General features: G+C 36.0%; 3 protein-coding genes across 4 annotated transcripts in view; 2 read left to right on the forward strand and 1 right to left on the reverse strand.

The window, feature by feature from the left end:
* The window catches only part of LOC119780005 (voltage-dependent L-type calcium channel subunit alpha-1D-like), a 99576-nt gene extending 94350 nt beyond the window's left edge, over positions 1-5226 (forward strand). Inside the window, 1 exon segment of the mRNA XM_038279890.1 lies at positions 635-5226. Within this exon segment, the coding sequence (XP_038135818.1) occupies positions 635-940 (306 nt within the window). The 3' untranslated portion in view covers positions 941-5226.
* On the reverse strand, positions 5151-25181 carry LOC119779999 (parapinopsin-like). Its single transcript, XM_038279885.1, has 5 exons — positions 25037-25181; positions 8144-8475; positions 7730-8058; positions 6521-6763; positions 5151-5342 (listed from the first exon to the last, which is right to left on the reverse strand). Exons 2-5 carry the CDS (start codon positions 8472-8474, stop codon positions 5223-5225), a joined length of 1023 nt encoding a protein of 340 aa, XP_038135813.1. The 5' UTR covers position 8475; positions 25037-25181; the 3' UTR covers positions 5151-5222.
* LOC119779992 (voltage-dependent calcium channel subunit alpha-2/delta-3-like) overlaps positions 15483-26341 on the forward strand; it is a 49519-nt gene continuing 38660 nt past the window's right edge. Inside the window, exons 1-5 of one of the 2 annotated variants that reach the window (XM_038279876.1) lie at positions 15483-15765; positions 16969-17050; positions 19451-19669; positions 20956-21072; positions 23190-23249. In XM_038279876.1, the coding sequence (XP_038135804.1) occupies positions 15653-15765; positions 16969-17050; positions 19451-19669; positions 20956-21072; positions 23190-23249 (591 nt within the window). In that variant the 5' untranslated portion in view covers positions 15483-15652. The remainder of the gene's footprint in view (positions 15766-16968; positions 17051-19450; positions 19670-20955; positions 21073-23189; positions 23250-26341) is intronic. The other variant, XM_038279875.1, reaches the window with a different exon arrangement.

Consider the following 26341-nt stretch of genomic DNA (forward strand, 5'->3'; position numbering starts at 1 on the left):
ATGGCACCTTACATTAACGAAACCTAACCTTGGGTTGGCTCTTTTGACTATTCTCTCGAAGGTTAGATTAAGCTAAAATACATCTTAATTTTGGAAAGAAGCCCATTAGAAAATGTAAAGACTTGATACTAGGATAAAAGTTCATCTTCTGTCATGGCAGCAAGAATTTAAATAAAGCCTGTGTCCATAATGGAAGGATTTAGATAAATCACATTTTTATTAGCATATTTTCTTAGAATATTTCATTTGCAAGAATGTCGATCTAACTGAGAAGCTGTTGGTACTGTAGACTTGCAAACCGCTCACAGATTCTTTCCTTCCAACTTGTACTTGATGAAGATAACATGAGTCCTTTAATTTTACTTGATAGTTTAGCACTGTTTTTTTTTTCTTTTTTTTTCTATTACATACAATCCCAATAAATAAACTAATTTCTTTATTTAAACTGGGACAAAGTAAAAATGCAGATATGTAATATATAGAAATATGCAAAGCAGAAATATGTTTGAAAGGCACTTTATTTTTAATAGAATTGTGAAATTAGACATCTTCATTTTAATGTTCAACTAACATTTACTCAAAGAAGATAAAGTACTACTACTACTGTAACTACTTTCTTTTTTCTTTCCTGTAGGTTTTGATATCAGAGGGGCTTGGAAGATATGCCAAGGATCCCAAATTTGTCGCTGCCACGAAGCATGAAATAGCAGATGCATGTGAGATGACAATAGACGAGATGGAGAGTGCAGCCAGCCACCTGCTGAGCGAAGGGATCGCTCCTGGCATTAATGGGGTCAACGTGTTTCCTCTTCTGACCCCCAGGGACTACGAGCTGCCAGACACAGGAGCCAGTTACAGTGATGAGGAGCCAGAGACAGAACCTAGAGTTCCTTATGAGGAGGATCTGGCAGATGAGATGATCTGCATTACGACTTTATAGCATCAGCTGGAAGGGATTGACAGATCTGACCGCACACAACAGTGAACATATAAATTCTAAAATCAGAATTGCATCTGTTGGCTCAAACCAAAAGAAGTGCCTTTTACACAGAGCAGAAAAGGCATACAGAAGGAAGAAGCACCATAGAAGCACCTCCTGCCAGCAGAGGAGGCAAGAGCAAATCGTTGACAGGAACTCTCTACTGAAGATCTTCACCTGGAAGGAACGCAGCCTGCAGCCAATTGGACGCCAGGACACTTGATGCTAGGGAGAGGTACAAGGCCAGAGCTGGCAAAGGTGTGAGACACTATGCAGGGCGGGTCTCAAAGGGTGATGACAATCAGATGTATGATGTCATTACCTCAGTCACTTTATTAAGGTTCGGCATATCATGCAAGTTTTCAATGCAAGCATAGTGAGGCATATCTACTCATTTAGTCTATAGGGGGGGAAAAAAAGAGCTTAATACCTTTGTTGTTTGAGCAGGTTGTCTTAGGATAGCTGAAGCTAATTTAAAATGTCGAGTCATAACAGATTATGCAGGAATTAACTGTCCTACTTTTAGCATCATTCAACTTGAGTTGTATGTGTTTAAAGAAACATAAGCATTTGAGGTAAATGCACTAGCAGGCAGGTTGTTTTAAACATTGAAGAATAGCCTGACTAATATTTCCTAGTTGATATGCTGTAAATTGTATAATATAGCAAGAGACACTTTGTAAAGAGATAACTATATTTTGTAATTATGTATCGTTTAAAAGATCAGCAATATGAACCATTGTGATTCATGTTATATAAAAAAAACTTGCATTATTTTAATGAGGTACTCTGATATTTAAAAGCCTTTTCTTTTTGCTAATATGCACTCTTTATTTTGCCTAAGAAATATTTTTTAGAAATTCTTCTAAAGTGACACACCTGCACAGTATATTCAAATGACTTCTAATATGTTTTTCTATAAGCAGATTTTTTTGTGCAGATAAACCTCAAGATTCTAAGGTAAATGGCTATATAAGGAATATATTTATTTGGATATTTCCTGCTGTGTGCACATTAATTGAAATGCTTCCATGCATAAACATTGCTGCTTTTTTGTTGGTTTTTGAATCAAATGGTTTGTCAGCACTGAATTAAATGCATTTTTTTTGCTGCTAGAGGAAGTAAAAGTCAGATAAACTGATATTTTTGAGGCTCGTGCTGGGATTTTACCCTATCAAACCCCTGAATCATCATAGTATTGGTTTAAATCTCCATTCTCCAATCAGACCCCCTGTGTATGTAGAGTGTCTTGCAGATATATTAATACTTTTTGAATGTTTCCACATACTGACTCCTTTCGACAAAAAAAAATTGATACTTTCTATGGGATTTTATATGATTAAAACAAAACAGGATGACGCATAGTTGTGAAATTGAAGCATGATTATATAGTTTTCATTTTTTCCAAATAAAAAACTAAAATGTATGGCATGTAATGTATAGTTTCCTGAATTAATACTTTAATGAAAACAGAACATAGTTGAAAATATTCCCACCTGGAGAGTTACATTTTTGTCTGTTGTTTATTACCTTTTTACAAAATAGATCAGTCGGATTAGATGTTTACAATGTATCTGAACACTAACTTTCAGGCATTTCCCCAAACTCGTAGCTGAATTTAAATCTGTACTTTGAGTGGGCCATCCTATCATGGATATGCTTTCCATTCCATTGCAGCTCTGAATACAAGCTTGGGATGCATTCCTTTAAGTTTCTGCTGCCCCTAACTGATTTTCTAATATCTAAAATTGTCTAGCATCTTCTGATCAGCTTTAACAAGTCGATCTGCCGTTGATGCAGAAAAGCAGCCTGACCCCAACCCACACATGTACACTTTCAAAGCTCAGAACAGAAAACAGTACTTGTAATGGTTGTCTTTGAATAATGCCTTCATTTCTTCATTTTTTTTTTTGTCATTCTTCAATAAAGTTTTGATTTGCTGTGTTATTTTTGACAGGTTCCCCCACTAAACCTGTGGATTTCATGTAGCTTATCTTACAATGGGCCTCTTGGCTGTTTATCTGATTAATGCTCTGTGTCAAGGTTTATCATTTGGATCACACTGCTCACAGGGACTTGGGATGAGAATTCTGGTGGTTTATATTTGATAAAACATAAAATTTGCAGAAACAAAACAAACAAAAAAACTGCATGGAGAAGAGTAATAGGTGGTACAGTATAATGAATCCTACAATCCTTAATGAAGCCCACCGATTTCAAACCCTAACACAGGATTGGTGAATGAAAAAACAAACAAACCAAAAGAGCTAATCAAATGAAATGTGGAGCAGCTGAGGCAGAATAAAGGCAGGGCAGCTGAGGATTGACCTCTACTTAACATAGAGAAAGCCACAGCATGCATCTTGGTCTTCCTGGTGTTGCTTGTTCACCAATGTTTTTTAACAACCCTCTAAACCCTTCAGGGAAGAACTGAAACTAAATAAAACAGATACTTTTTATTTTCTATGGATGCGTGGCCTCTTAAAGCTATAGGTTGTACTAGATTTCTTCCAGGGGCATCAAAGTAAAAGGGACTAGTTAGTTGAACATTTGGGGTTTTTATGTACGAGTCATGTGAAAAATAATCCCACTTCACTGTTGTTCACTAATTTGTGTTGCTCTGTTTCATACAATCCTTATAATATTCATGAAGTTTGTTGTTTTAAAGTGACAAATGGCAGTGTAAATTTATACGATTATAAGGCGCCATGGTGTTTGAGGTTATGTGGCTGTCATCCAAAGGACATTGCAACTTATTCCCTATGTTGAACAGCAGGGGGTGTACTGGTGTCAGATAGGCTGGGAGGTGCAAAGCAATAGAAACCCGTCCATGTCCCTTTCTCTCTTAACCCACCTGGTTTCTTGCATACAGTTTATACCTCGTTAGGCAACTGTGACCATATATCATTACGTCAGAATATCTGCACAGTGTGGAGACTTTCAACAAGCTATTCTTTTTCTTGTAATTGCTCAATTTTGTTTATGTATCATCGGTTACCATTCGCCAGCCCAGCACATACTGGACTAAATAAACTAGTGTCTCTATTAAATATGACAATAGAGAGATAAACTTTCTTCAAATGCTGTTCAAGGTTGCTATGATCTGTTGCTCATGGGCGTTTGATTCGTTGGTTGGTGCACTCTCAATCTGAATGCTTGATTCTGTCCTGAACGTTGAGGTTTTCCACTTTGTGTGCACATTGAAAGGGCTCTTTGAATTGTTTGTGAGTTTCAAACAAAATGTGTTCTAGTCCTTTTTGTTTATGGCCAAAAGGACCAATGCACATAAAAGGCACATTATACTATTTGTAGCAATTGCAGAACTAATGAACTGAAAATATGCATTATTTTGTAAAGACTTTTGAAATGTTGTTTTGAAACTAAAGATAAAGAAAACTTACTTTTACCTCATGTCAGGGAATTCCTGAGAAAAGATAATAATTTGGTTTAGTCTATACCAATGGTATTTAAATATTAGCACATAGCTGTTTGTCTTTGCACAAGTACATGTATAGTGCTTTTTCTTTTTATAAACGGATTTGTGTAATAAGGTGAGAAGATTTTTGTACTTTTTGTGACCATGTGTATGGTTTAGTGGAAACTGTATCTGTCATTTACACCCCACCTCAAAATGCTGGGAATGAAGAGCATAACAAAATATTTTCAAGGTGCACTGTTCCTCTGTTTTGCAGGTTTGGAAAAAAAAATAAACCACAAACTACCAGTTTACAGAGAAACACATATTCATAGAAACTTTTTTGTTAGCTTTTCTTCATCTTGTTACTATTATTATTATTACTATAACAACTATTAATGTTCAGAAATCTGTATTAAAATAGAAGATGCTGTAAAATATGTACAAACATATGGGATGACCCATAGTAATGTTCTCTACTTGAAAGTCTTGACATTTCCCCCAATGTTTTATGTTGTTTTTTTTCTTCGGTGCAACATCATTTCTCTCAGTAGCAAATGCTTTAATATATATATAATCCCTATAGATTTTGTATAAATACATTTTTTGTATGTTTTCTTTTTTGGCCTTGACTTCATTTGATATTTTTTTCTATCATCATTAAATAAATTTATGCTGAATTAATGTTCATATTTATTTTGAATTACAAACTCTAAATCAGTGTGTGTCCATATTACACATTTTTGAAAACATCCATTTCCACAAAACAAGGAGAAACTTTTTTATTGTGCTTCATATACATTTCTGGTTATAAATGAATTTTACATTTCAACTGGGAGCCACTTTATTTGTAGTTATTGTCTCCACAGTAGTCACTGCCTCCGATGCCTCATCTTCATCGTCAAAACTCTTGCCACATAGCAGGAAGGGAACTGCATACTTACGGAACTAAAAAACAGAAATACAGAGCTTATGAAACATGCAAGATCTGTCACTGTGGTTTGTTAGCGTACAAAAGCGATGGAAATCCTTTTAAATTCTTTTTAATAGTTGATTGGGTAAAATTTTCAACACTACCAAAACATAATTGTTATTTATACAAATTTTAAATAATTTCTACAGCAGGATATCTGTGTTATGTGCGTTACCACCACTAGATGGGGCTGTTGTGATTACAAAAGAGCAGAGGTAATTTTACCCAAGCCCTATTTCAATAAGCAGGTTTAACAATCTCAGATGGAAATCCTCAAGTCTGAATTGATGTAGCCAAAGGTTGGGAACTCTGTGTTTTTGGTTTCATAAAAGCTGCAGTGAGTTAGTTTAATCAACACTGAGTAGGTCCACTCAAAGTTGACCATATATGTAACAACTATGAAAAGGCGATTATCAGTTAAGAACCTATTTGACTAGTTACTGGTACAACAAGGAAGTGCCTTTTTCCTGATTATAAACTAGAATTCTAGTTTACTGTCCGAATGCTAGTGGATCAATGTATTGTATTGTACTTATTTTACATTCTCATGGGGGAGAAGTGCATCTTTCAGCAGGTGAAGATGAAGTATACAAATGTAACAGGTAAAGTAGGACCTGTGCATCATCTCATGGGGTTCTGTGCCTGCTGTCTCTCTAAATACCTGTTGAAGAAGTCTGTAATGCTGCAAATGTGAAGATGGATAAGGTTGTGGATGTTTGTGATGATTGTGAGGTGAAACATTTGCACTTATAAAGATCATTCTTTGAATATTAAAAGGAGGATATCTAAAGCTCTGTGAATGAATGCCTCCTATTCAATAGGACATGCTATGTTTGTACAAAACTACAAAAAACTCTCCTGACTGGATCAGCAAATAAAACAATATGATTGGCTTAAATGAGGGAAGAGACAGAAGACACTCTGAGTTTATTAAGGAAAATCTGCTCCCGACCAGGTTAACTCTGAGGAGAATGTTACTACAGCAACAGAGACAGAGGTTGTGTAAAGTCTCTTAGTGAAACCGAAAATTCTGAGTTTCCCAGATTTAAAGTCTAAAAAGTTTTGAGTTTTCAGTAAACCTGCTTTTTGAAACTGGCCTCTGATTTACAATCTATTTATAATTTCTTCTATAATTAAAGCATAGTTTAAGTACCTGTTTATTAAGTAGGATATAGATGATGGGATTATAAGCAGTGCTGCTCTTGGCCAAGTAAACTGGCACTGTTCCCACCAGCGGATGAATCTTTGCTTCTGGTCTGCAGACTACAAACATGGCCAGGCCGGCATAAGGCAGCCAGCTGATCAGAAATGAAAGGACCATCAGTATCACCATGCATGCCACCTTCATTTCCCCTTTAGCAACTGCTCCTCCTTCCACACAGGTCATCTTTGAAACCTGTAAAGCAGAATGTCAGAAATGAGAAGTGTCTGACAACAGGAAGCTCACTAAACGCAGACCTTGAACTGTGAAGTGTCATCTTTATTATAATTAAATCCTACAAATTTTTGATCAGGAGTGGGAGATTGATCCTCAACTTAGATAAGAATAAAGATGTTTGAAACTTCTTTGATTATATGTCATGAAAGGCAAAGCCTTGATTTTAAGATTGATTATCATCAGTCCATTCATCAATTTTCTGTCAAGCTTATTCCAAGTGGGGTCGCAAGGGGTGCTGGTGCCTATCTCCAGCTGACTACGGGCGAGAGGCACAGTAGATTGATTATCATTTATGGTATATTATTAGAGCCATGGCCATATTAGGTTTAAAAGCAGGAAACTGAAAATACCACAATTGCAAGCTCATCAACTGCTTCTTCTGCAACCAGTACCAATTTATTTTCAAAATTTTTTTAATTATCCTGCAACAAAAGGAATTCATATCTGTCAGACTTCAAAATGTCTGGCAGTACACTCTAAAAATTCATAGCATAATTTATTAAAAATTTGTAATCAATCAGAAGTTAAAATTGAGAGAGATTCTTGAGCACAATACAATTCTGAAAGTTCTAATAAGAGATTTGTTTGGCCACCCCAGATTATCTGTTCGACCCCAAAAAATTCACCAACTACAAACCATTTTGAAGACATTCATAATTGACAGATTATTGTAAAATAAATCTTATGCATTTACTCAGTTGCTATCTCATAACTACTTTGTCATAAGCCAGTGATGCATTATTTTTTTCTTTAGTTCATACCTTTACTGAGCAAGATAATCATTATTTTTCCCTATAAATCTCTTAAATAGATATAAGCCTTCTCCACCAAAGTTCTGAAGTAAATGAGGCATTAAAACATAAAATAAATTTTTTTTTTAAACTTAAATACAATTAAATGTTTTTGTGATTCAAAATGTCTCACCTGGTGCAATGTCCACAGAAGTTTTGCATAAGAGATCAGGATGAGAGTGAAAGGAAAAGCAAAACACACAGCAAAGTAAGCAATGATGTAGGAGACGTTGTTGCGGTCTGTGTTGTGCCAGTCTGGTGCGCAGGACGTCCCAACGCCCTCTAACTCATATCTGCCCCATCCAAAGAGTGGGGGCAAGTTCCAAGTAAAAGACCACAGCCAGGACAAGACTATACCTCCAACAGCATGCCTCTTCTGAAAGGTTATCGGTCCAAGAGGCTTGCACACCACAAACATCCTCTCTATTGCAATCAGAGCCACCGAGCACAATGATGTGATTCCTGCATGAATGTAGAAGGAAAACAGTTGGTGTAACTAGTAGAATAAAGTTAGCAGTTCCTATTATGTTCCACTGCTGTGACTCACCACACAAGGACACTGCAAAGCCTTCCATCACACAGCCTGTCCTGCCCAGGGAGAAGTACCCCTGGGCGTTGTTGATCACGGACAGCACCCCCCCGGTCATTGCTGTGCCCAGGTCAGCTACAGCCATGTTTACCAGAGCGTAGTTGAGTGGCTGCCTCAGCTGCTTGTTCATGAGGGACACGATGATCACTGTAGCATTCAGCACAATGGCAGGAATTGTAAAAAAGGCCATGATGATGGAGAGCACGATGAAGCCAGCTCGTGACAAAGGGGGCTCATTCTGTGGACCAGTGTAGAATGAAGCATTTTGTAAAAGTTCAGGGAGCTGCATGCTGAAAAAAAAGGAAAAGGATAAAATGGGTCCTGTCCTGGGATTCTTTCACAAGTTGGAGTCTCCAGACCTTTAGTAATGCTCTGCCTGAGTGAGATGACCAAGATAAGACAGTTGGAATAAATCCTTAGAGTCCGGAATTAAGGAAGAGTAATTCCTCGCAATGATTATCCGTGATCCCTCACCTTTTGCTTGATTGCAGGAGGGGTTTAAATAGGATAGGCATCGCTCCATGGTTGGCGCTATGCCAGCAAACTGCTCACAGCGTCAGCAGTCCACTTAAGTAAAACAATGTGGTGCAAAAAAACTATCCCTTATTCCTCCTGACACAAGTTTGGGAAGTTTGATTTGTTTTTTGTTTTTTATCAGTTTTTTTTGTGGTTGTTGTTTTTGTTTTGTTATTGTTCTTCCATACTATACAAATATTTCAGTCTTTTCACTACCTATGAAAGCTAAGGATCAGTTAAAAGTGTAATAATATATTGCTTGTCACGTTATGTGTTTTTTTGAGTAGTGCTTTAAAGAAATTCTTAAAATCTTAGACAGCTACTGCAGTGTGAATGAAGCATGGCCTTGAAAGAACTCTACTTGTGTGACAGCTTTCAAACTTATCCTGTTTGGACAGGTTAGTGGAAGGAATCTAAAGAAAAAACAAACAAACAATAGATAGCCCTTTCTTAATAATGTTTCATTACAGTAGCATACTGTAATTTCACACTGGAAAATTAAATTAAATTAAATTTCTTCGTCTTTTAAAACATTCCTTGTGCTACTTCTACTGACTTGCTGCCAATAATACCTTTTGCAACATAATAGGACAGTACTTGGTAGTCTTCCATACAAATAGTAAAAGTTGAAGTATACAGAAAGAAAGATAACTGACCACCTCTTTCTTTCTTGTATCCCTAAGCTCATGGAGGTTTAAGGTGTATAAGCAGAACTAGTTTTGTGCTGTTTCATCATCTGCTTTGAAACATTATTTTTGCTGAAATATTGCTTGTAATTAAATGTAATGCAGATTCCAAAAACCTTTCAAATAGAAACATCTCCACAACATCAGAGTGTTGTTGGTTATGCCGCTTTTTTTACTCCTTTGTTTTATGCCAAACCTCAATACATTTATATTTTCTTTATTTGTAAGTCACTTATAAACAAATAACACATGATGGAACAATTTTGAACTCTTCCCAGTGGGAGAGGTGGGGGACTTGTGGCTTTGGGGTTGGAGAAGAGTGCCTGTATTGAGAAGACTGCAAGTAAAAGGTTTAGACCCCACAGCCTACCACTCTATGTGCCTGAGCAGAACCCCTAGTCCCAGATACAGGGTGCTTCATCCTGTCCACTGCTCTCATAGAGATGGGTTAAATGCAAAGGTAAAAGTTAAATTAACCTTAAATTTGCAGTTATTCATCCTTATCCGAAAAAATGAACAGGGACCAGTTAAAATTGCAAAACTGAGAGAAATCCAGTTATCCTGGAATTTCATCTAAATGTTTAGATGCTTATACTGAGACAGCAGTAGTATTGATTGTTGAAAAGAGATTTCAAACATTAATCTGTTTATAATATATGGAATTTAATTTTTTTCCGTCTTTATAGATTGAAGACAAGGAAATACTTTCGTACAAACAGAAGAAAGCATTAAAATAATAAATCTTTGTATAAATATATAGTTTGTATAAACTGCTAAAAACAGCATAACGAAGGTACACAAAATTGACTACAGGATGTATCTAAACTACCTGATGTTTGAAAGGTTTAGGTTTTTGTGATCTGGTTTATGTATTCTGAATAAAGCTATAAAATAATTTGTTTAAGTTAAAATGAGCAAGATCAGAACAAAAAAAAGAGCCAATAATAATAAACAGAAAATACAGGAACATCACCTTTTGAAATCCCATTTTTTGTATCTTTATTTCAATAAAAGGTATTTAAAAGCTAAAACTGTATAAAAATTAATCTGATCACTTGAAATGTAACTACCTATGCAGTGTTATCCACTGAGTACTTATAGACATGTAAGTGCTCAGTAGATAACTTTAGGTATATGCCTGTACAGAATCGGCTCAGTAGATAACAATAAAACAGGTGTAGGCAGTAAACAATTGCTGAATTATAGACATAAAGGAAAGTGAATTAATCTAATGACACAAAAAATTTTTGTCAATGCAAGACTTGCTTTGCTTTTCACTTTAAGATGATATGTGTTATTTATTTCCTTAGATTTGGATTACACTAGTAATCAATAATAGGTCTACACAACCTAAAGTTTTTCTTTAATGCAAATCTTCCTATTTTTTGCTCCAGCTCGAAAAACAAAGTAAACATCCTGGAATTTCTGAGCTGCTGAAGTAACAAGCCATGGGTCTATTTACACAATGCACTGCTCCATTTTAGACCCATAGGGCTATGCTATAAATAAGTATTTACCAAAACAATTACCAAACATACTCTGCAAGTGACTGCATGTATTATATTTAGACTCTAAAGCTCTGAGAATCCCTCCCCGTCACACCTGTCTGTACATCAGTGTCAGATTTGTGTCATGTTGGAGTACTAGCATATAACTCCATCATGTTACCAACAACAGGCAAAAAGGGGCCTGAGTGGAGTAATCCTTGACTGCTGAAGAAATGAGGTGAGGCTAAGCCAACAGATTTAACAAGAGAGCTGGACAAGAGGTGTCCGAAGTTTCACCTTCTAAGAGGTTTATGTTTAATCAAGTCAAGACGCGGATTATAGCTGTGAAGGTTCAACACAGGTTAATGGTTGAATACTGTCTGCCTCTCATCATAAGGCTTTGCTTTAATTACTAAATAAAGTTGTTTTTCCAATCCAGTCATGGAATTCACACACAGTCACACACACATATATATATATATATGTGTGTTGGAGTGTGTGTGTGTATAGCATTGTTGAAGCAGTCACTGAAGTCAGGTGTTTTCTGTAATGTTCTGCAAAAGTTCAGTAAGACTTTTGCAGGTACTGTATGTTGGTTCAATATTACTATCATTGAGGCACTTTATTTTGTTAATAGGACAGTTTCTGTTTTAAATTTCTTTTGGTTTAAAATAACAATTCAAAATCAATATTCTATTTTACAAAATTATAATTTAGTACATTTTCATTTATTATTACTTTTTTTCCGTTTGATATTAATCTTAAAAATATCTCAACCATCTAAACTGTTAAATGACAAAAATTAAACCAAAACTGAATTAAAACAATTATATATATATACTAAAAAATCACCAGGAATAAATTCACATTTCAAAAGTTACTGTACTTAGTTAGCTTACTTAGATAAGGTGCTTCTGAGTTTTCCTTTCTAGACAGAGCAACTGATTGCTTATGAATTGGTTTACATTTTTTCTTATATAAACTTTTCAATATTAGGGCTTGTGCATTTTAACATGTTGGCCTACAGTCTTCTCAACCCTTCCTGGTCTCTGCAGGTCACTGCTTGATAAGCCTTATTCTTCAGGAGGATTCCTCTTGATAAGAGGAAGGACTTTTGTTTTACTCTACAACATACCTGCCTAGGGACAACTGCTGGTTACTGAAGGACTTGATCCCATAAGCTAGGCTTCACAGATAACTATTTACCAACTGGCTTTAAGTAAAATGGGCATTGGAGTACAGATAGAGAACAACATATTCCACTGGAAGCAACTCTATAGATTTTTAATTTTGCATACAGAGAAAACTAATGAATGGGATAGATACCCCTCACTTAGGTCTTTCATAAAGGTTATTAGAGTTATAGTTGTTATCTATAAGATAAGCAACATCCTCTGAAAGAACAGATTATATTATTGCTGCAGTAACAGTTCCCTAAAAGAGCTTAAAGAGACCCAAAGCTTTTATTAAGAAACTATTTAATTGAAGTTGTTTTTTCATATGCATTTAATGGTCACCTAAAACATGATATAGTTAGTTCTACAGTATGTATTCTGGTGAATATGTTTTTTTTTTTTCTTTAACATAAATGTAAGTAATGATGGAGACTTTCTATGGGCAGAATGAATTTTTTTTATTTTTTTTCCCATGCATACCATTCTTTGAAGTTTTGAATCTGTATGTTTTTGGCAAGTGCCATTTTCCCAGACATGTTTTCCACAGCTCTTCTATTAATTGTGAACCACCATTTGTTTTTCTTTTCTATTTCATGTCTGTACACTTTAACTTATATAACTTTGTTCTTTTATGTGATTTGGTGTTTTGCACATCTGTCAAATTGTTTTGTCGCTGTCAGAGTTTAAAGAAAAGAAAAATCCCACTATTAAATATCATTCTACTCAAAAATACTTTAAAAGTTAAAAGCACAAAATAATAAAAAAAAAAAATGACATTGCTTCCTTGCCTGAATCGTGAGTGAATTAAGCTGTTCCGTTCAGCTCAAGTGAGAATTGTGTATTCACTGGAACGGATGGCAGTGCATTCAGCACCATGGACAGCTCATGTATATTTCCCAACCTGGATACCTAGAGGAAGTCTACTTCACTGGAACGGATGGCAGTGCATTCAGCACCATGGACAGCTCATGTTTATTTCCCAACCTTGATACCTAGAGGAAGTCTACTGTACATAATTGCAAGACCACCTTAAACTCAGTTAATGGTAAACCTGACCGGGACATGAATTCAACAAATACATTTGTTAGGTTTTACTTAAGAAGTGAGTTAATTTGGGCAGCAATTTCAAAGCTGTCTAAGACTTAAAAATGAGATTTCACCTAACTGCTCTGCAAGGAAGCTTATTTAACAGTAAATTTCAGAAAGTAAGATTGTGTTCAGCATTAAGTGTCGATTAAAGCCTCTATAGACAAATAAAGCAGCCACCCCTGTGAGTCAGTTCCTCGGTTTGCTCAAGGACACATAGCTATGACTGTCCAATCAGTCTTATCTACAGCAGGTCCAATAATACCAGCACACTCTCCTCAGTGATGTGACTAGGGTGTTTTTATGTGATGGGTTTTGGTTAATTAAAACATTTTAGGAGTCAGTGTGGTGCGCAGGCCGCCGGTCAGAGAATACATTGGATGATATTGTCCGTCATCCAACATGTAGGTGCCTTATCGGCATGTAACAGGCAGCAACGAGCCCCCTCACAACTTTGATGTACGATGCAATTACGAGTCTAATAAAAGCCTCAAGTGGAAACAAGGTTCCTATGGAGGGTGAAGGCGGTGGAGTGTGTACGGAAGGAGGAATAGGAGGCACTGCGTCAACCCGTTTGATGCCCGGACGTGATTATCGCCTTATAATCAGCGTTTACAGTGCAGGACGATGGGGACATCTTCCGGTATGATTGAATAATGGGACACTGAAACTGTTTTCATACATGAGGAGTTTCAACTCTGCAGTGCAGCACCAGCAGCGCCTGGATAGGCACAGAGAGGTTGCTTTTGGTTAACAATGTGCAGTGATTAATTAAGACTTCAGCCAATCACGGAAGAATGCACATCGATAATGTAAATCTCCGTCCTTTCTCACAAGAAGTCTTATCTGTCTTCCATGGGAGTTGTTTCTTTTTAGTTACTGTTGAGTCTTAGTAAATCTAAACACCATTCAAACTTCATTTCATAATTTCGATATTATATTTCTAAATGTTAAACAATACCCTACATCAGGCTTCCACCGTAACGGTCCCTGAGGGTTGTTGTCTTTGAACATTTTAGATGTCTCTCTGCTTCAACACACCTGAGTTAAATAATTGTATCATTAGCAGGACTCTGAAGAACTTGATTGCATTCTGAAGAGGTAATTCAGCTATTTGATTCAGGCGATGAAAAGAGAGAGACATCTAAAGTGTGCAGGCCACCAGACTGGGGCAATAAATGAGAAAGGCTGTCCTACACTAATGAAACACATTGTTTTTTTGTATGTATTGTTATTAGGTTTTGGTATTCTTGCAGAACTTGTAGTCGTTATGATTGTGGCCTATGTGGATTTCTGTTGGAGTTTCTTTTTAAGTTTTCAGTTCCACTTTGATTTGTTATTCTGTGTTTTCTTGTTCATCGTTTTCTTTTCCATATTGTGCCACATTTAGGCGGTGTTGTATTTTTTGAGTTACTCTCTGTTGCCCACTTTTGCCAGTCCCCTTTCCCTTAGATCCTTCTAGGAACATCTGTCTACACCTGCTCCCTATCAGATAATTTTTTTAATCCCCTCAAAAAACACATTTCTAATTATTTTAACTACTGTAACTTTTCTAAATGTGGGCCTACAGTTGCTGTGACATTCTAAAAAGGAGGCACTATAATGTAAATACCAAAAAAACGGTATTCTACCATACAAGAAATTGCATGCCTAATTGTACAAACACCTGTAAATATTTTCTACCCATTAAAATGCTTCCTGCCCATACATTGCCCACCCAGCCCCCCCCCTAGTGGTGCCACTGTTTGTAACTCCTTTTTTCTCCCTCTCTCTATCTCTCCCTTTTTTGCAGCAGAGCTGGAGCCCTCACTAGATATCTGCAGCTCCATTAACTCCCGCAGAGACTTTTATACAGAGCTAAATTACCATCAATCCAATATGTTTGCCAGTTTTAAGTTTATCTTCAAACTATATTTATACCCCAGGAGCTGTTTCCTCAACTAAAATAGCAATATTTAGCATAGTTTAAGGTCTGATAGAAAAGGTGCTTTCCTGGCAGGAAATTCTCTTTGATGCAGCTATATAATCAATTTAAAAGTCTAACATTTAAGTTACAATAATGTTAGAGCAACCACATGCATACATTTTATAACAGTGATGTTTTTGTGAGAGCAGGGGTGCAAAAATGTAACCAACTTATTTTTACCCCCTGCAACTCAATGACTGATATAACCATGCACAATTTTTTATTTGCATTAGAAATGAAATAATCTCATGCATTGTCCCTAACAAACAATAATCTGCTTCCCAGAGCTATTGAGCTGCAAACAAAGAGAGGAGCTCTGTAATTCCTGCACCATGAGCTGAATGGGGAGGGAAGGGGGGAGGAAAAGATGGAGAAACACGCTGGAGGATGATGCTCTCTCTCTTGCTCTCTCACACTCTGATACGGTAGTAGGGCTGAGGACGGGTTGGCAGTGGAAACAGAAGGGGGAGAAGTTGCACTGTAGGGGGGATTGAGCTGCAACGTGCTTGCATTGGGTTTTTGTTGTGCAGATATATTCCAGAGAACTGGAAATGGAGGGAATCTGCGGGATCCAGATATTGCACACATTCCTTCTGCTCTGGACCTCCATCGACTGGAATGTGGCACCAGTGGCGGGGTCCCAGCAAGGGATTCCTCTCTCAGTGTGAGTGACAATTAGGTGGATGTTTTGTTTCATTTATTTATTTATTTTTTGTTTAGTTTACTAAACATTTTGCAAAGAGGACTGAAAAATACCACTCTAATTTCATCTTATTTCTTTTGCACCTGGTATAATTTGAAAAAATTTACAAAATTATCAAATTGAGAAAACAACTACACTAAATTTTTTACAGAAAAATAACTACTGCTTGTTTTGTTGTAAAGCTTCTTAAGACTTACCTCAGCTTTACATTTGCTTAATTTAAAAGAATCATTACATAAATGTCTTAACATTTTGTTTCCTTATGTGTCTTAAAAAAGAAGACGCAACAAAAAGTGCTTTTTTTCTTAAAGGAAATCACAATTCAGAGATTATTATTTATCAAAAAGTACATAACGAGCATAGTCTTTAAAAAAAATAAAATAAATCTTATCATTGCATTATTTTCACTTTTTAGGATCAACTTTTTGAAGCCACCGTTAATTCAAATACATATTTCAATTTCAAATATATATATATATATATATATATTTTTTTTTTTTTTTTTTTTTTTTTGTCTACTATTCTTTAGGGAATTAGTGTTTTCTTTTAAGATCAGGGGATTAAAAACTGCATTATACGCCTTTAACAACAATTAATCCAATTTCCTCCCCCCTAGGTTTCACATGAAATGTATAACTTTAGATTGAAATTTGTGACGAATAACAATATTAGTAACAATAATAAAAAAAGATAAAGAGAGTATTTTCTTTCTCTTTGAGAAACCTTTTAAATAATAGGAAACACTTTATAATTTATTTATAATCCTACATTAACAAAGCTGCAAGTACACATACTGCATTTCTACTTCCTTCTTTCTTTCTTTGTAGTTGGTGTCTAAAATGGAAAAGACCTAAGTATGTGGAACATTGTTTCTGCTGGTACAGGTTGTTTCACAAAAAAGTCAGTAACATTTGATAAAATTATCAACAAGTACATAAAAGGTGAATTTTTACGGTGACATTTTCATCTAAATGTTTTGACAACCCAACGAAATCTAGAACAGATAAAGCTCAACAGTTGCAGATGAAAGGATGAACTCTTGGTTAAGTTACCTCATCATTATATGCATGTTTAATACACAAACGTAGCTCTTTTCATGTTTTTTTGCTGATGTAATTTGGTAAGTCTGTCGATTTATCATATTGTCTTTCACTTTTTTGGCAGCGTAAAGCTTTGGGCCTCTGCTTTTGGGGGAGAAATTAAATCAATTTCTGCAAAATATTCTGGATCCCAGCTTTTACAAAAGGTACGATTAATTTCTATGAACCCAAATGAATTTCCTCGTTTGTCTGATGGTTGATAAGGAAGCATTCACTTCTGTTGTCATGTATTTGTCTTCTGATAGCTGCAAGAATATTTGAGTGTCTCAGCTAAATGTAGAGACCTTAATTTAGCGGAGACTCAGGTGTGTTTGGAGTGCCATGGGAGTGTGTGTCAGTGTGTCTTTTAGTTCATGTGTGTTTGTGCTTGACGTGGCCCATTAACCGCAGCTCAGCTTCCCCCACTCATCTCCTCTCTCCTGTAAACTCTACCGACTGGAGAGCCTTAGGCCTCGGATGTGAAGGTGGTGAGCTGAACGACTGTGTGGGAAAGGGAATAAATGATGAAAAAGAGGTGGAATAAGTGGGAAAAGAGAGATGCAGATTAGCTTTGCAACCACTTGATGGCAGAGGTGGGTTCAAGTTTAAAAGGGAAATCATAGTAAGGTTAGAATGATGAATTGCAAACTGTTCTATTCACTTCACTGGGATTGGATGAATGAAGGTGCAATCAACAGCTGGAGGAGAACCTCTGTGTGCTGAATAACTGCAACACTGAAAGGGTATTTGGCTACTTTTACAACTAAACATCCACCTAAAACCCTAAAACCTTTACTGACAGCAAGCAGTCCCTTTTGTGCTCATCACTACCTACCAGTGACAGATTTTCAGTATATATGTAGTATAAATGAAAAGAAAAATCCAGGGTTACGTGATTTTGCTCAGTTAAAAAAATAGTGAGTCATTGAAATGTCTTTTCTAAAAGTGTGCATAGCCTCAGTTTACACACAGTCAACAGAAAATAAAATAACACCAATAAATTGGAAAATGTTAGCCTAAAATCAAATCTAAAGATCCCCCATGGTTGTTTGCACTTAGACTGCTTTTGCATGAAAGGTTCAACAAGAGGAGATATTCTAACTTAAATGAAACACAAAAACAAATTAAAATTTTTTGTTTTTTGTTTTACTAACTTTTAATAAGGTTAAATTGTTTTTAATGAATCTAGAAACAGTTTTTATTGTGACAGTCCCTTGGTAACCAGCCCATCCATTGCAATTGGTTGAGCTGTATCAATTTAATTTTAGCTTGATGCAAAGAAGCATTGTGAATATTTATTTTTTTTTGACCAGCTTATGCCAGATTTTAACTTATTTTATATAAATTAGGTGAAAAACAAAGTAAGAATGAAGTTTGATTAAGAGAAAAATAACATGTGCTATTGATATTAATGTGTTGTAGTGAATATTGTACAGTGATTTTGTAATGTGTTTGCTCCTTTCTACAAAACCCAACACACAGCTCCTCGTCATCATTGATTGGATGATATAATAAGGATTTTAGAGAACATCTTTTAGGGAAATTATAGATAACTACATTAAAAACCTTTGTTGCATTTACAGGGATGAATTATAACAGCTAGTTTTAAATCCTGACAAATTTTTAATTATAACTGATGTTTCATAGTAGCTTTTCTGGAAACCTCGTTATAATTGATAAACAAATATGCAATGTTTTGATCTAGGTTTTGGGTGAGAGGTAAAGCCTTTTTTGTAGGTGCCCTGAATATGAAAGACAAAGCAATGGCTCATTTTGCTTGGTTCTTATGGTCAAATATCATATTTGCTTTCTAAATACCCACATAGCTACAGCGTGACAATAATATGTGTTTTAGATGCTATTAACCTAATACTTTAGCTTTTAGTTTAATTCCTCAAATTTATACATCTAATTGTAGGGTTGAAACTACTAAAGTAACAAATTGTTTTCAAAGTTTTCCAGTTTAAAAATGGTTACATGTAAAAAGCCACTGATACAAACATTTACACAAACATGTTATAAATTTGTATCTGTAACATTTTTCTGTCAATTATAAAATCCCTATTATGTAGATTAGAATACATGTAATTTGTAGATTGTGAAAAAGAAATATACACATCACTGAGCAATAAATGAACCTAACATTGTGTTCAAATTAAAAATAACTTGATTTTGCTGAAGTTGAGGACTTTTCTTCTACAAGATAAATTGAGCATACTGGTCCTAAATTAATTATCTGTTGTTCCAGGTATAAAGGTTTGCTATATTTGTTTTTCAGAGTTGTTCAGTAGCATGTAACTTGATTTAATGTAGTGCAATGCTTTACGGCTTCATGAGCATCTGTGTTCCAATCAGTTTTGTCTGAACTGAAATCTAAGATACAGCGTGCCGTTGGGCCACTCTTTGTTATATATGTAGACAGCAAACTTAGAGAAACATTCAAGGTAACCTTGACATTCAAAGTTATCTTCAATAGAAGATTATGACAACTTCATTTTTTATTCTAATTGCATCTCAGACCGTTCCATTCATTAAATCTCAACTTTGCACCATTGGATTTATTCTAGGAGCTGTGGTCCATTACAGCACCACGAGCTGGAGCCAACTCCTCTTCTGAGCCCAGTCCCCCAATTAGGACCACCAGCAGAATGAACCCCAAGATCACAGCTGCTTGTCTTTGGGAGGAAAGCGAAGCATCTCGAAAAACTCGAAAGTATGGAGAAAGTGTCCAAACAGCATTTAGAAAACGTCTTCAAGCTCAAAACCCAGGATTCTCCTGCCCTGAGGTAAAAATTCTTTTGTATCTGATCTTCGTTTGAATGTATGAACTTTAACATTATGTCATATTTTAGGGAACATGGATTTTATTCACTGCCCTCTACCCTGCACATATGCGTCCTAGTATGAGCACATAAGTTATTTTCCCATGTTCCTGTGCAGGCAAGCATGTCTGGAGAAAGCTGTGTCAAACAAATCAGCAGAAAGTATTGAGCTGTAAACCAAATGAGATAATTATTACTTGCAGTTTATTGTGATTTCCCTGATTTCTTTAAACCTGGGTAAGCTCTTATGCTCTTCTGGCACCTGGAGCTCCTTTATTGGTTATCGTTCTAACTGATAATCACGATCAGGGTTTTTGATGGATGGAGCTTAACCTCCACTTGACGACTTAAGGGCTTGCGAGGTGGTGAGACTGAGGGTCGGTGTTGGGGCTGGGGGCTTGGGGTGCTGGGGTGAGGAGGACAGGCGTGAAATGAACTGTTCTGCTCCACTGCAAATTCACACTATTCTTCTCAGTAGGTAATTTGTCGCCTCATGTCCTGGTGTGTGTGTTTTGTCCACACATTCTGTTTTCCTTTTGAATGTGTGAGCTTATTGTGTTCTCTTTGGGATAACACTATTGGAAGCAGAAAATGAGAAAATGTGAAGCCTTTTGTTTTGTAATACAGTGTTTTTGTGAGCGCCTGGTAGATGCTGGATTATGCAATGCTATATTCCTCTGAGCCATTGCAAGCTTTTGTTTTTATCATAGGAGGTCCTGTACATCCGGCAGAATCAGCATTATTTTAGGTGTAGTTCATTACTCGGAGTTGCCCGAGCTTGACATGTTATTATCTTTCTCTCGTGCTTTGACTCCATTTCAATTACCCTCTTACCATGCATAGCCTTCCTTCCCATCTACACAGCCCCTCCCAGTGGCCACCCAACATGGCCACCTCCAGCCAATAAAAGAGAAAGGGATACTCTGCATTTGTAGCCAATCACTAAGAACATTTAAAGACAGTCGGTCCTTTTTAACTGCAGGTTATATCAAGCACTCCCATATGTCTGGCTGCATGCATCATGACAGCAAATACATCAATGTTTATAATCCTTGTTTAACAGCCACTGCCTCTCTGGAGCGAGTGAATTGAAACAATGCTGTGCTGATATGCTAGGAGGCATCTTATCGCTTTCTTTCTTTTAACATAATACAATGTGAATAACTGCATTAGCCTTAATGGGTCAACTGCTGTTTCAAAATATCTCCACCTGTCCCAGCTGTCACTTTTGTTTATGATTATTTTCTCAGAAATATAAAGAGCCTGAAAAGTCGGTCAGAGTGGAGGAGATTGATGGTGTGAAGCTGGTTAAAAACCTGGCTGTAAAGATGGAGGAAATGTTCCAGAGGAAAGCGGAAGCCACCAGGGTATGTTAAAAAAAAGAAAAAAACATGTTGCGGAAATCAATTTTCAATTCATTCATTGCATAGCAGAAAATTGGAAGCTGTGGCACAGCAAAAGGTGGGGTTGGGATTGTCCCTATGAGGGAGAGGGCGGGTCAGGGGTGTTGCTTCTCTCAGAGGTAGTGGCTCAATAAGCGCAAAATAACTTTGTGCCTTTTGATGACACCATTTATCTTGTTGTAAATTCGTAATTACACACATTATCCCCATTAGCATCCCTTTAAGGATGTATAAAAAGGTCTTTATTCCAATTAATTGATGTACAGACTTAATGAACTACAGGTGCTTGTTTTGTTGTTGCAGCTCTCTTACTGTATGTACCCTTCAGTACCACCTCTGCATGGTGGCAAGATAAACTTGGGTTGTCACCAGCCTTGGTTGTCATAGTTAGTCTGGATTTAAAATATTGTAACTATACCTGGACTATGGATGTATTTATTTAGATATGATTTAAAAACTTTAATAAATATTTCTGTGCTTAGCTTCATGTCCACTTTCAAACTGCCAACCATCAGGGTAATCCCTGATACCTCACCCAGTGGTTATTCCTCCCACTACATCTGTTTTCACCTACTCTATGCTGGATTATTTTGTTGTTTACATGTCATGCTCCTTGCTATAGATTCCTTTGCAGCCTTTTGCCTCATCTGAAACTTTGTTCTTATTAGACTTCTTATTGTAAATGTTCTGGCTCTCCTCCTGCATGTAGGTCGGTCCACCATAACCTACTTCCTGTACATTTTCAAGTGGGGCTGGAACAAAGTTGTCTTGTGTCATAAATGAGAGCATCAACAAAGTTCATAGACCCTGAAAGTAGTCATTTTTAGAGAGATTAATTTCTTAGTTTGGGATTTTTTTCTTCTTACCAAATAATACTTGAATTAGAGGACTATTTTGCCATTTGGTTTAATTTTGCAGTTAAGCTGCTGTTATACACACCTACAGGAATTGATTAAAGTAGCTAATTAGTTAAAGTACCATTTAACAAATCGCATTTTTGTCGCAAACTCATTCTGAAATTGACTAAACTAAATGAGTTTTCTGAGACTCCTTCAATGTGGGTCTGCTTAATTATTCATCATTAGTAGAATCTAAAGCCACTGCTTTTTTTGTAGAGCAAAGTCTCCCTATGTGTTTTGTTGCATGATGTGTTCAGAGCTGCATCAGCTATCTAAGACATGAGAGCATTTCAGAGCTGCACCTCTGTAGGACTGCAGAGCAATGATAAGGTTTATCTCTCTGCGCCTGATCCCAAGAGGGCGATAAGTCGCTGCAATTAGGGTCTAAATAACGGCGTTTAATTCAATAAAAGAGATTCTGCTAGATAAGAAAAGCTGATACATCCAACAACCATAATACTATGTGATTTAATTAAAAGCATAAATACAAGAAAAGCAATAATAGTAATAATTTTACTTCAAATTCTAAATTTATCGTGTATCTGAGTGTTTACATTACATTAAAAGGAAAATGCGATCTCCACTGGAAAAAAAAAATGTAATGCATAGAGCTTTCCTGACCTTTTCTCTGCTGACGAAACAAGATTTTAGCGTGAGGTCAATTGAATTTGGCTCAGCAGCCTGAGTTGTGTTTATGTTGCAGTTATTTTTGACACATGTGACAGATGTTAATTACCTGCTTGGCTCCTAAGGCGAGAACGATTTCAATGTTCGGTTTCCTCCGGAAACACCGAACCTAAGCACATTTTTTATTTGCCTTTTTTTTCTCTCCAGGTGTTACAGCTGAAGGTTATAGCGGCGTTGGTGAACGCCAACTAAATATCCATCGATCATCCTTCCTTATGCACCTATGATATTCACAAACCAATCTCTATAAAATGTAGAATTAAAGTGTAAAATTTAACCAGGTTAGTAATATGAAAAAAGTTCTTAACCGGAAAAGTTAAAAGACGCACCTCAGAGGAAAATACTTTTCCAAAGAAAGTTAGGGGTTTTTGTACATCATCTCAAAAAGATTTTTCCTTAGAATATTGTCTACGGAATCATTGTTCTGATTGGTCATGGCCTTCTGCAACTTCTGTAACATGTGCAGGAACTAACGGGCCTTTTTCCTCTCCTCAGCGGCTGGTGGAGGCTGCGGAAGAAGCGCATCATCAGCATGAAGAAAACCCAGACCTGCAGGTGAGTCTCCGGGATGTTTCAAGAATGAATATAAAATAAATACTTAAAAAAGAGAGACGGCAAAACATTCAAATCTGGCCAATATTTTAATATATATATATAGGCCTAAACCATGTCGCCTAAGATTAGAGAGGGTTTAGGCTGCAGGATTTTCAAACAACAGACCCATTATTGCGCGTTCTGTTCTAATGTCCTGCTTCTGGTTTTATAAAGTTTTTAAATTTGGACATTCTAGGCTACCTTAGAGTATTTCACAGAGCAACAACATTACTAGAAAACCTTGCTGTTAATAGGGTATAAGATGCGTGCTTTATGAAAGGTTATCCTACCAGATAAGATCATAGGTCGCGCATATGGTTGTTTTAAAATCAACTGAATGTAGCTATATTTATTTCAAGAAAATTTATAATTTCTTTAAAAAAATATTTTTTAAATGTACAAGAATGTGCTGAGTAGGCAAGTTGCCTACTTGTTTAATAAAAAAAATGGGTGTCTTTCTACGCATGAAAATATAATTTCATAAAAAGACAGATACTGTTTTCAGAATTCATGATGAATAATAAATTAAAGTTTAAACAGTGTTTTAAAGTCAATCTAGATTAAAAAAGAACAGCGAGGAGGACCTTGATTCAGCCTTGAATATAGGGTTCAATTGCTTTTTGCTATCTGTGCACTGACATGTGTTTTGCAGTTCTGACCTCTTTCTACAAAAGAGTTGGGCATGGGTATTTTTAATGTAAGCAAAAAAAATAAAATAAAATAAATTCCTTTAGGAGTAACCTTACAAATTAATATTGAGTAGATTATTACATCCACTGTGCCATTTTCTTGAGATGCATCCATATCAGAAAACACCAGACTACTTCCTTTTGCTTCACCCAAAGAAAATTTAGATGAAGAGATTTGCAATCGCTCACCAGAACATTTGCTTTAAGGAACAAACCCAACTTGTTTTATTGTCTGCGTTGGCACAACATTGAAAGCCACATTGCGCACATTAAAACACATGAAAATAAAGAATCAGATCCCCAACCATTTTTTTTCACTTGTTTGTATCATTGTTGTAAGTGTTCTGGACATTTTTCAGCGGCTCTCATTGCGGATTTACACACCATCCACACTGATCTGTCTGCGTCTCTGCAGCGGAAATGCAGTATTTCAGCGCTGTCCCTCCTCTCCCTCTCCACCCCTCTCTCTCTCTTTTTCACACTGCGTCGCGGACAAAGATAAATGGAACTCGTTTTTTGCGCGACGCATTGTTTCAGCTCCATGGCTATAGATTGGAAAGCGCATTCAAGCAACACAACACAGAAATAACGACAGCAGTTTGCAGTTAATAGAAGCATTTACATCGTGTGAATACATCCAACATTCCTCCACTTGCTCCCTCTGCTGTTTAAACCCACAAAACCATAAAGTAAGATTGAAGATTCAAATAAGTATGCATTATTTTGATAAGGCCTGTACCTACAGCAATTGTGCTTGTTTTTTTTATAGCGCTTTCATAAATCCCAAACAAAAAGATTAATATTTCCCCCCCTACTTTTAAGTCTAAAAACAACATTCCTGAAACCAACTCTATTTTCACTGCGCAAAATACAATGCTTTTTATATTTTCAGAACTTTATCACTCTGGAATCTCTTCTTTAAAAACAAAACAAAGACAAAAAACACAACAAATGCGTATAAATGTGATTATTACCTATTATGCTATTGGCACAGGGTCTTTACACTGTCATTGCATCTAACAGGCCATGTAAAAATAATGAGCAAAATACAATATGCACCTGTGGTAGTAATGATCTGATGTCCTGATGTTGTTCCCTCTGGCACCATTTAGCGGACCGCCGCCTTCTCTGACACTGCGCGTTTTTCACGCGTCATTTCACCGACCGCAGAGAGATAAGCCTGCTGCCTTTATCTCAGCTGCTTCCAGTCAGGACAGTCACATCTGACCTGAATCCAGCAAAGCGGTGCAGAAAGGGAACTGTTTCTGTTTGATTGTGCTGTGCTGGACAGAGGCCGTAGTAGTTTGAATTATACGCTTAAAAATGTTACTTACATGTGAATCTTCTTACATAGGCCTACTAAGCATTTTATAAATGTTTACTGGTTTCTATTACGATAGAGACACTCTTATATTACATTTTTTGTACTAAAACTGAAACAATATATATATATATATATATATATATATATATATATATATATATATATATATATATATATATATATATATATATATATATATATATATATATATATATATATATATATATATATATAGCCTATATATATTTTTTTCTTTATCCAGTCTGTGAAACATTTAACACATTTTTAAAGGATTTAAGCATCATTCTGGCTTGTCAGGTTACAAAATAGTTAAACCATCAACAAATTTATATCAAATATATTTTCTTTATAATTTTTCAAAAACAAAAACACCCTTTTTATCAGCAGCGCCATGCAAAGAGTAAATTACATGCCTCAGCTCGTTTTTTTAATGGCTTTTATCTTTTTTTTTTTTTGCAAATGAACACTTCATTTGTTCAAATGATTCATTTAGTTTCTAAAATAAGCCTACGGCGTCAATATTTATTTATTTATTAGTTTCCTTCATATGTACTGTAAAAAATCCCTCTAATGCTGTACAGTTACAGTCTACAACTTTGTATCTTATTAGAAGAAATTTGTTAAATAACATTGTGACAGCTATGTAAAGGACAAAAATGTATGGTTTTCCAAATTATTGCAAATCTTAAAAGTAAATTTTGCACTTGCTTCTAGAGCCATGTTTCCTTGTACCTGTGAAATAAATCTGCCTTCAGAAATCACCTAATTTATGAACCCCCTCGAAAACGAGATGGCACATCTCAAGGGGCATTCCATTAATAAACATTAATTGATAACTGGTAAAAAGAAGGAAAAAAAGTCCAACTGCATGTAATCACTGGAAAAAATCTAGATAAGTTTTTCTTTAAATTAGTTTTAAAGAAAAAGTTTTCTTATTTACCTGCTTAAATTCAGGGTAACACTCAATTTAAGACATGTTTACTTTTTTTTTAATATATATTTTTATTTATATATTTATT

Source organism: Cyprinodon tularosa, unplaced genomic scaffold, assembly GCF_016077235.1.
Source record: "Cyprinodon tularosa strain WSP-4 unplaced genomic scaffold, ASM1607723v1 ctg154, whole genome shotgun sequence".
Classification (NCBI taxonomy): domain Eukaryota; kingdom Metazoa; phylum Chordata; class Actinopteri; order Cyprinodontiformes; family Cyprinodontidae; genus Cyprinodon; species Cyprinodon tularosa.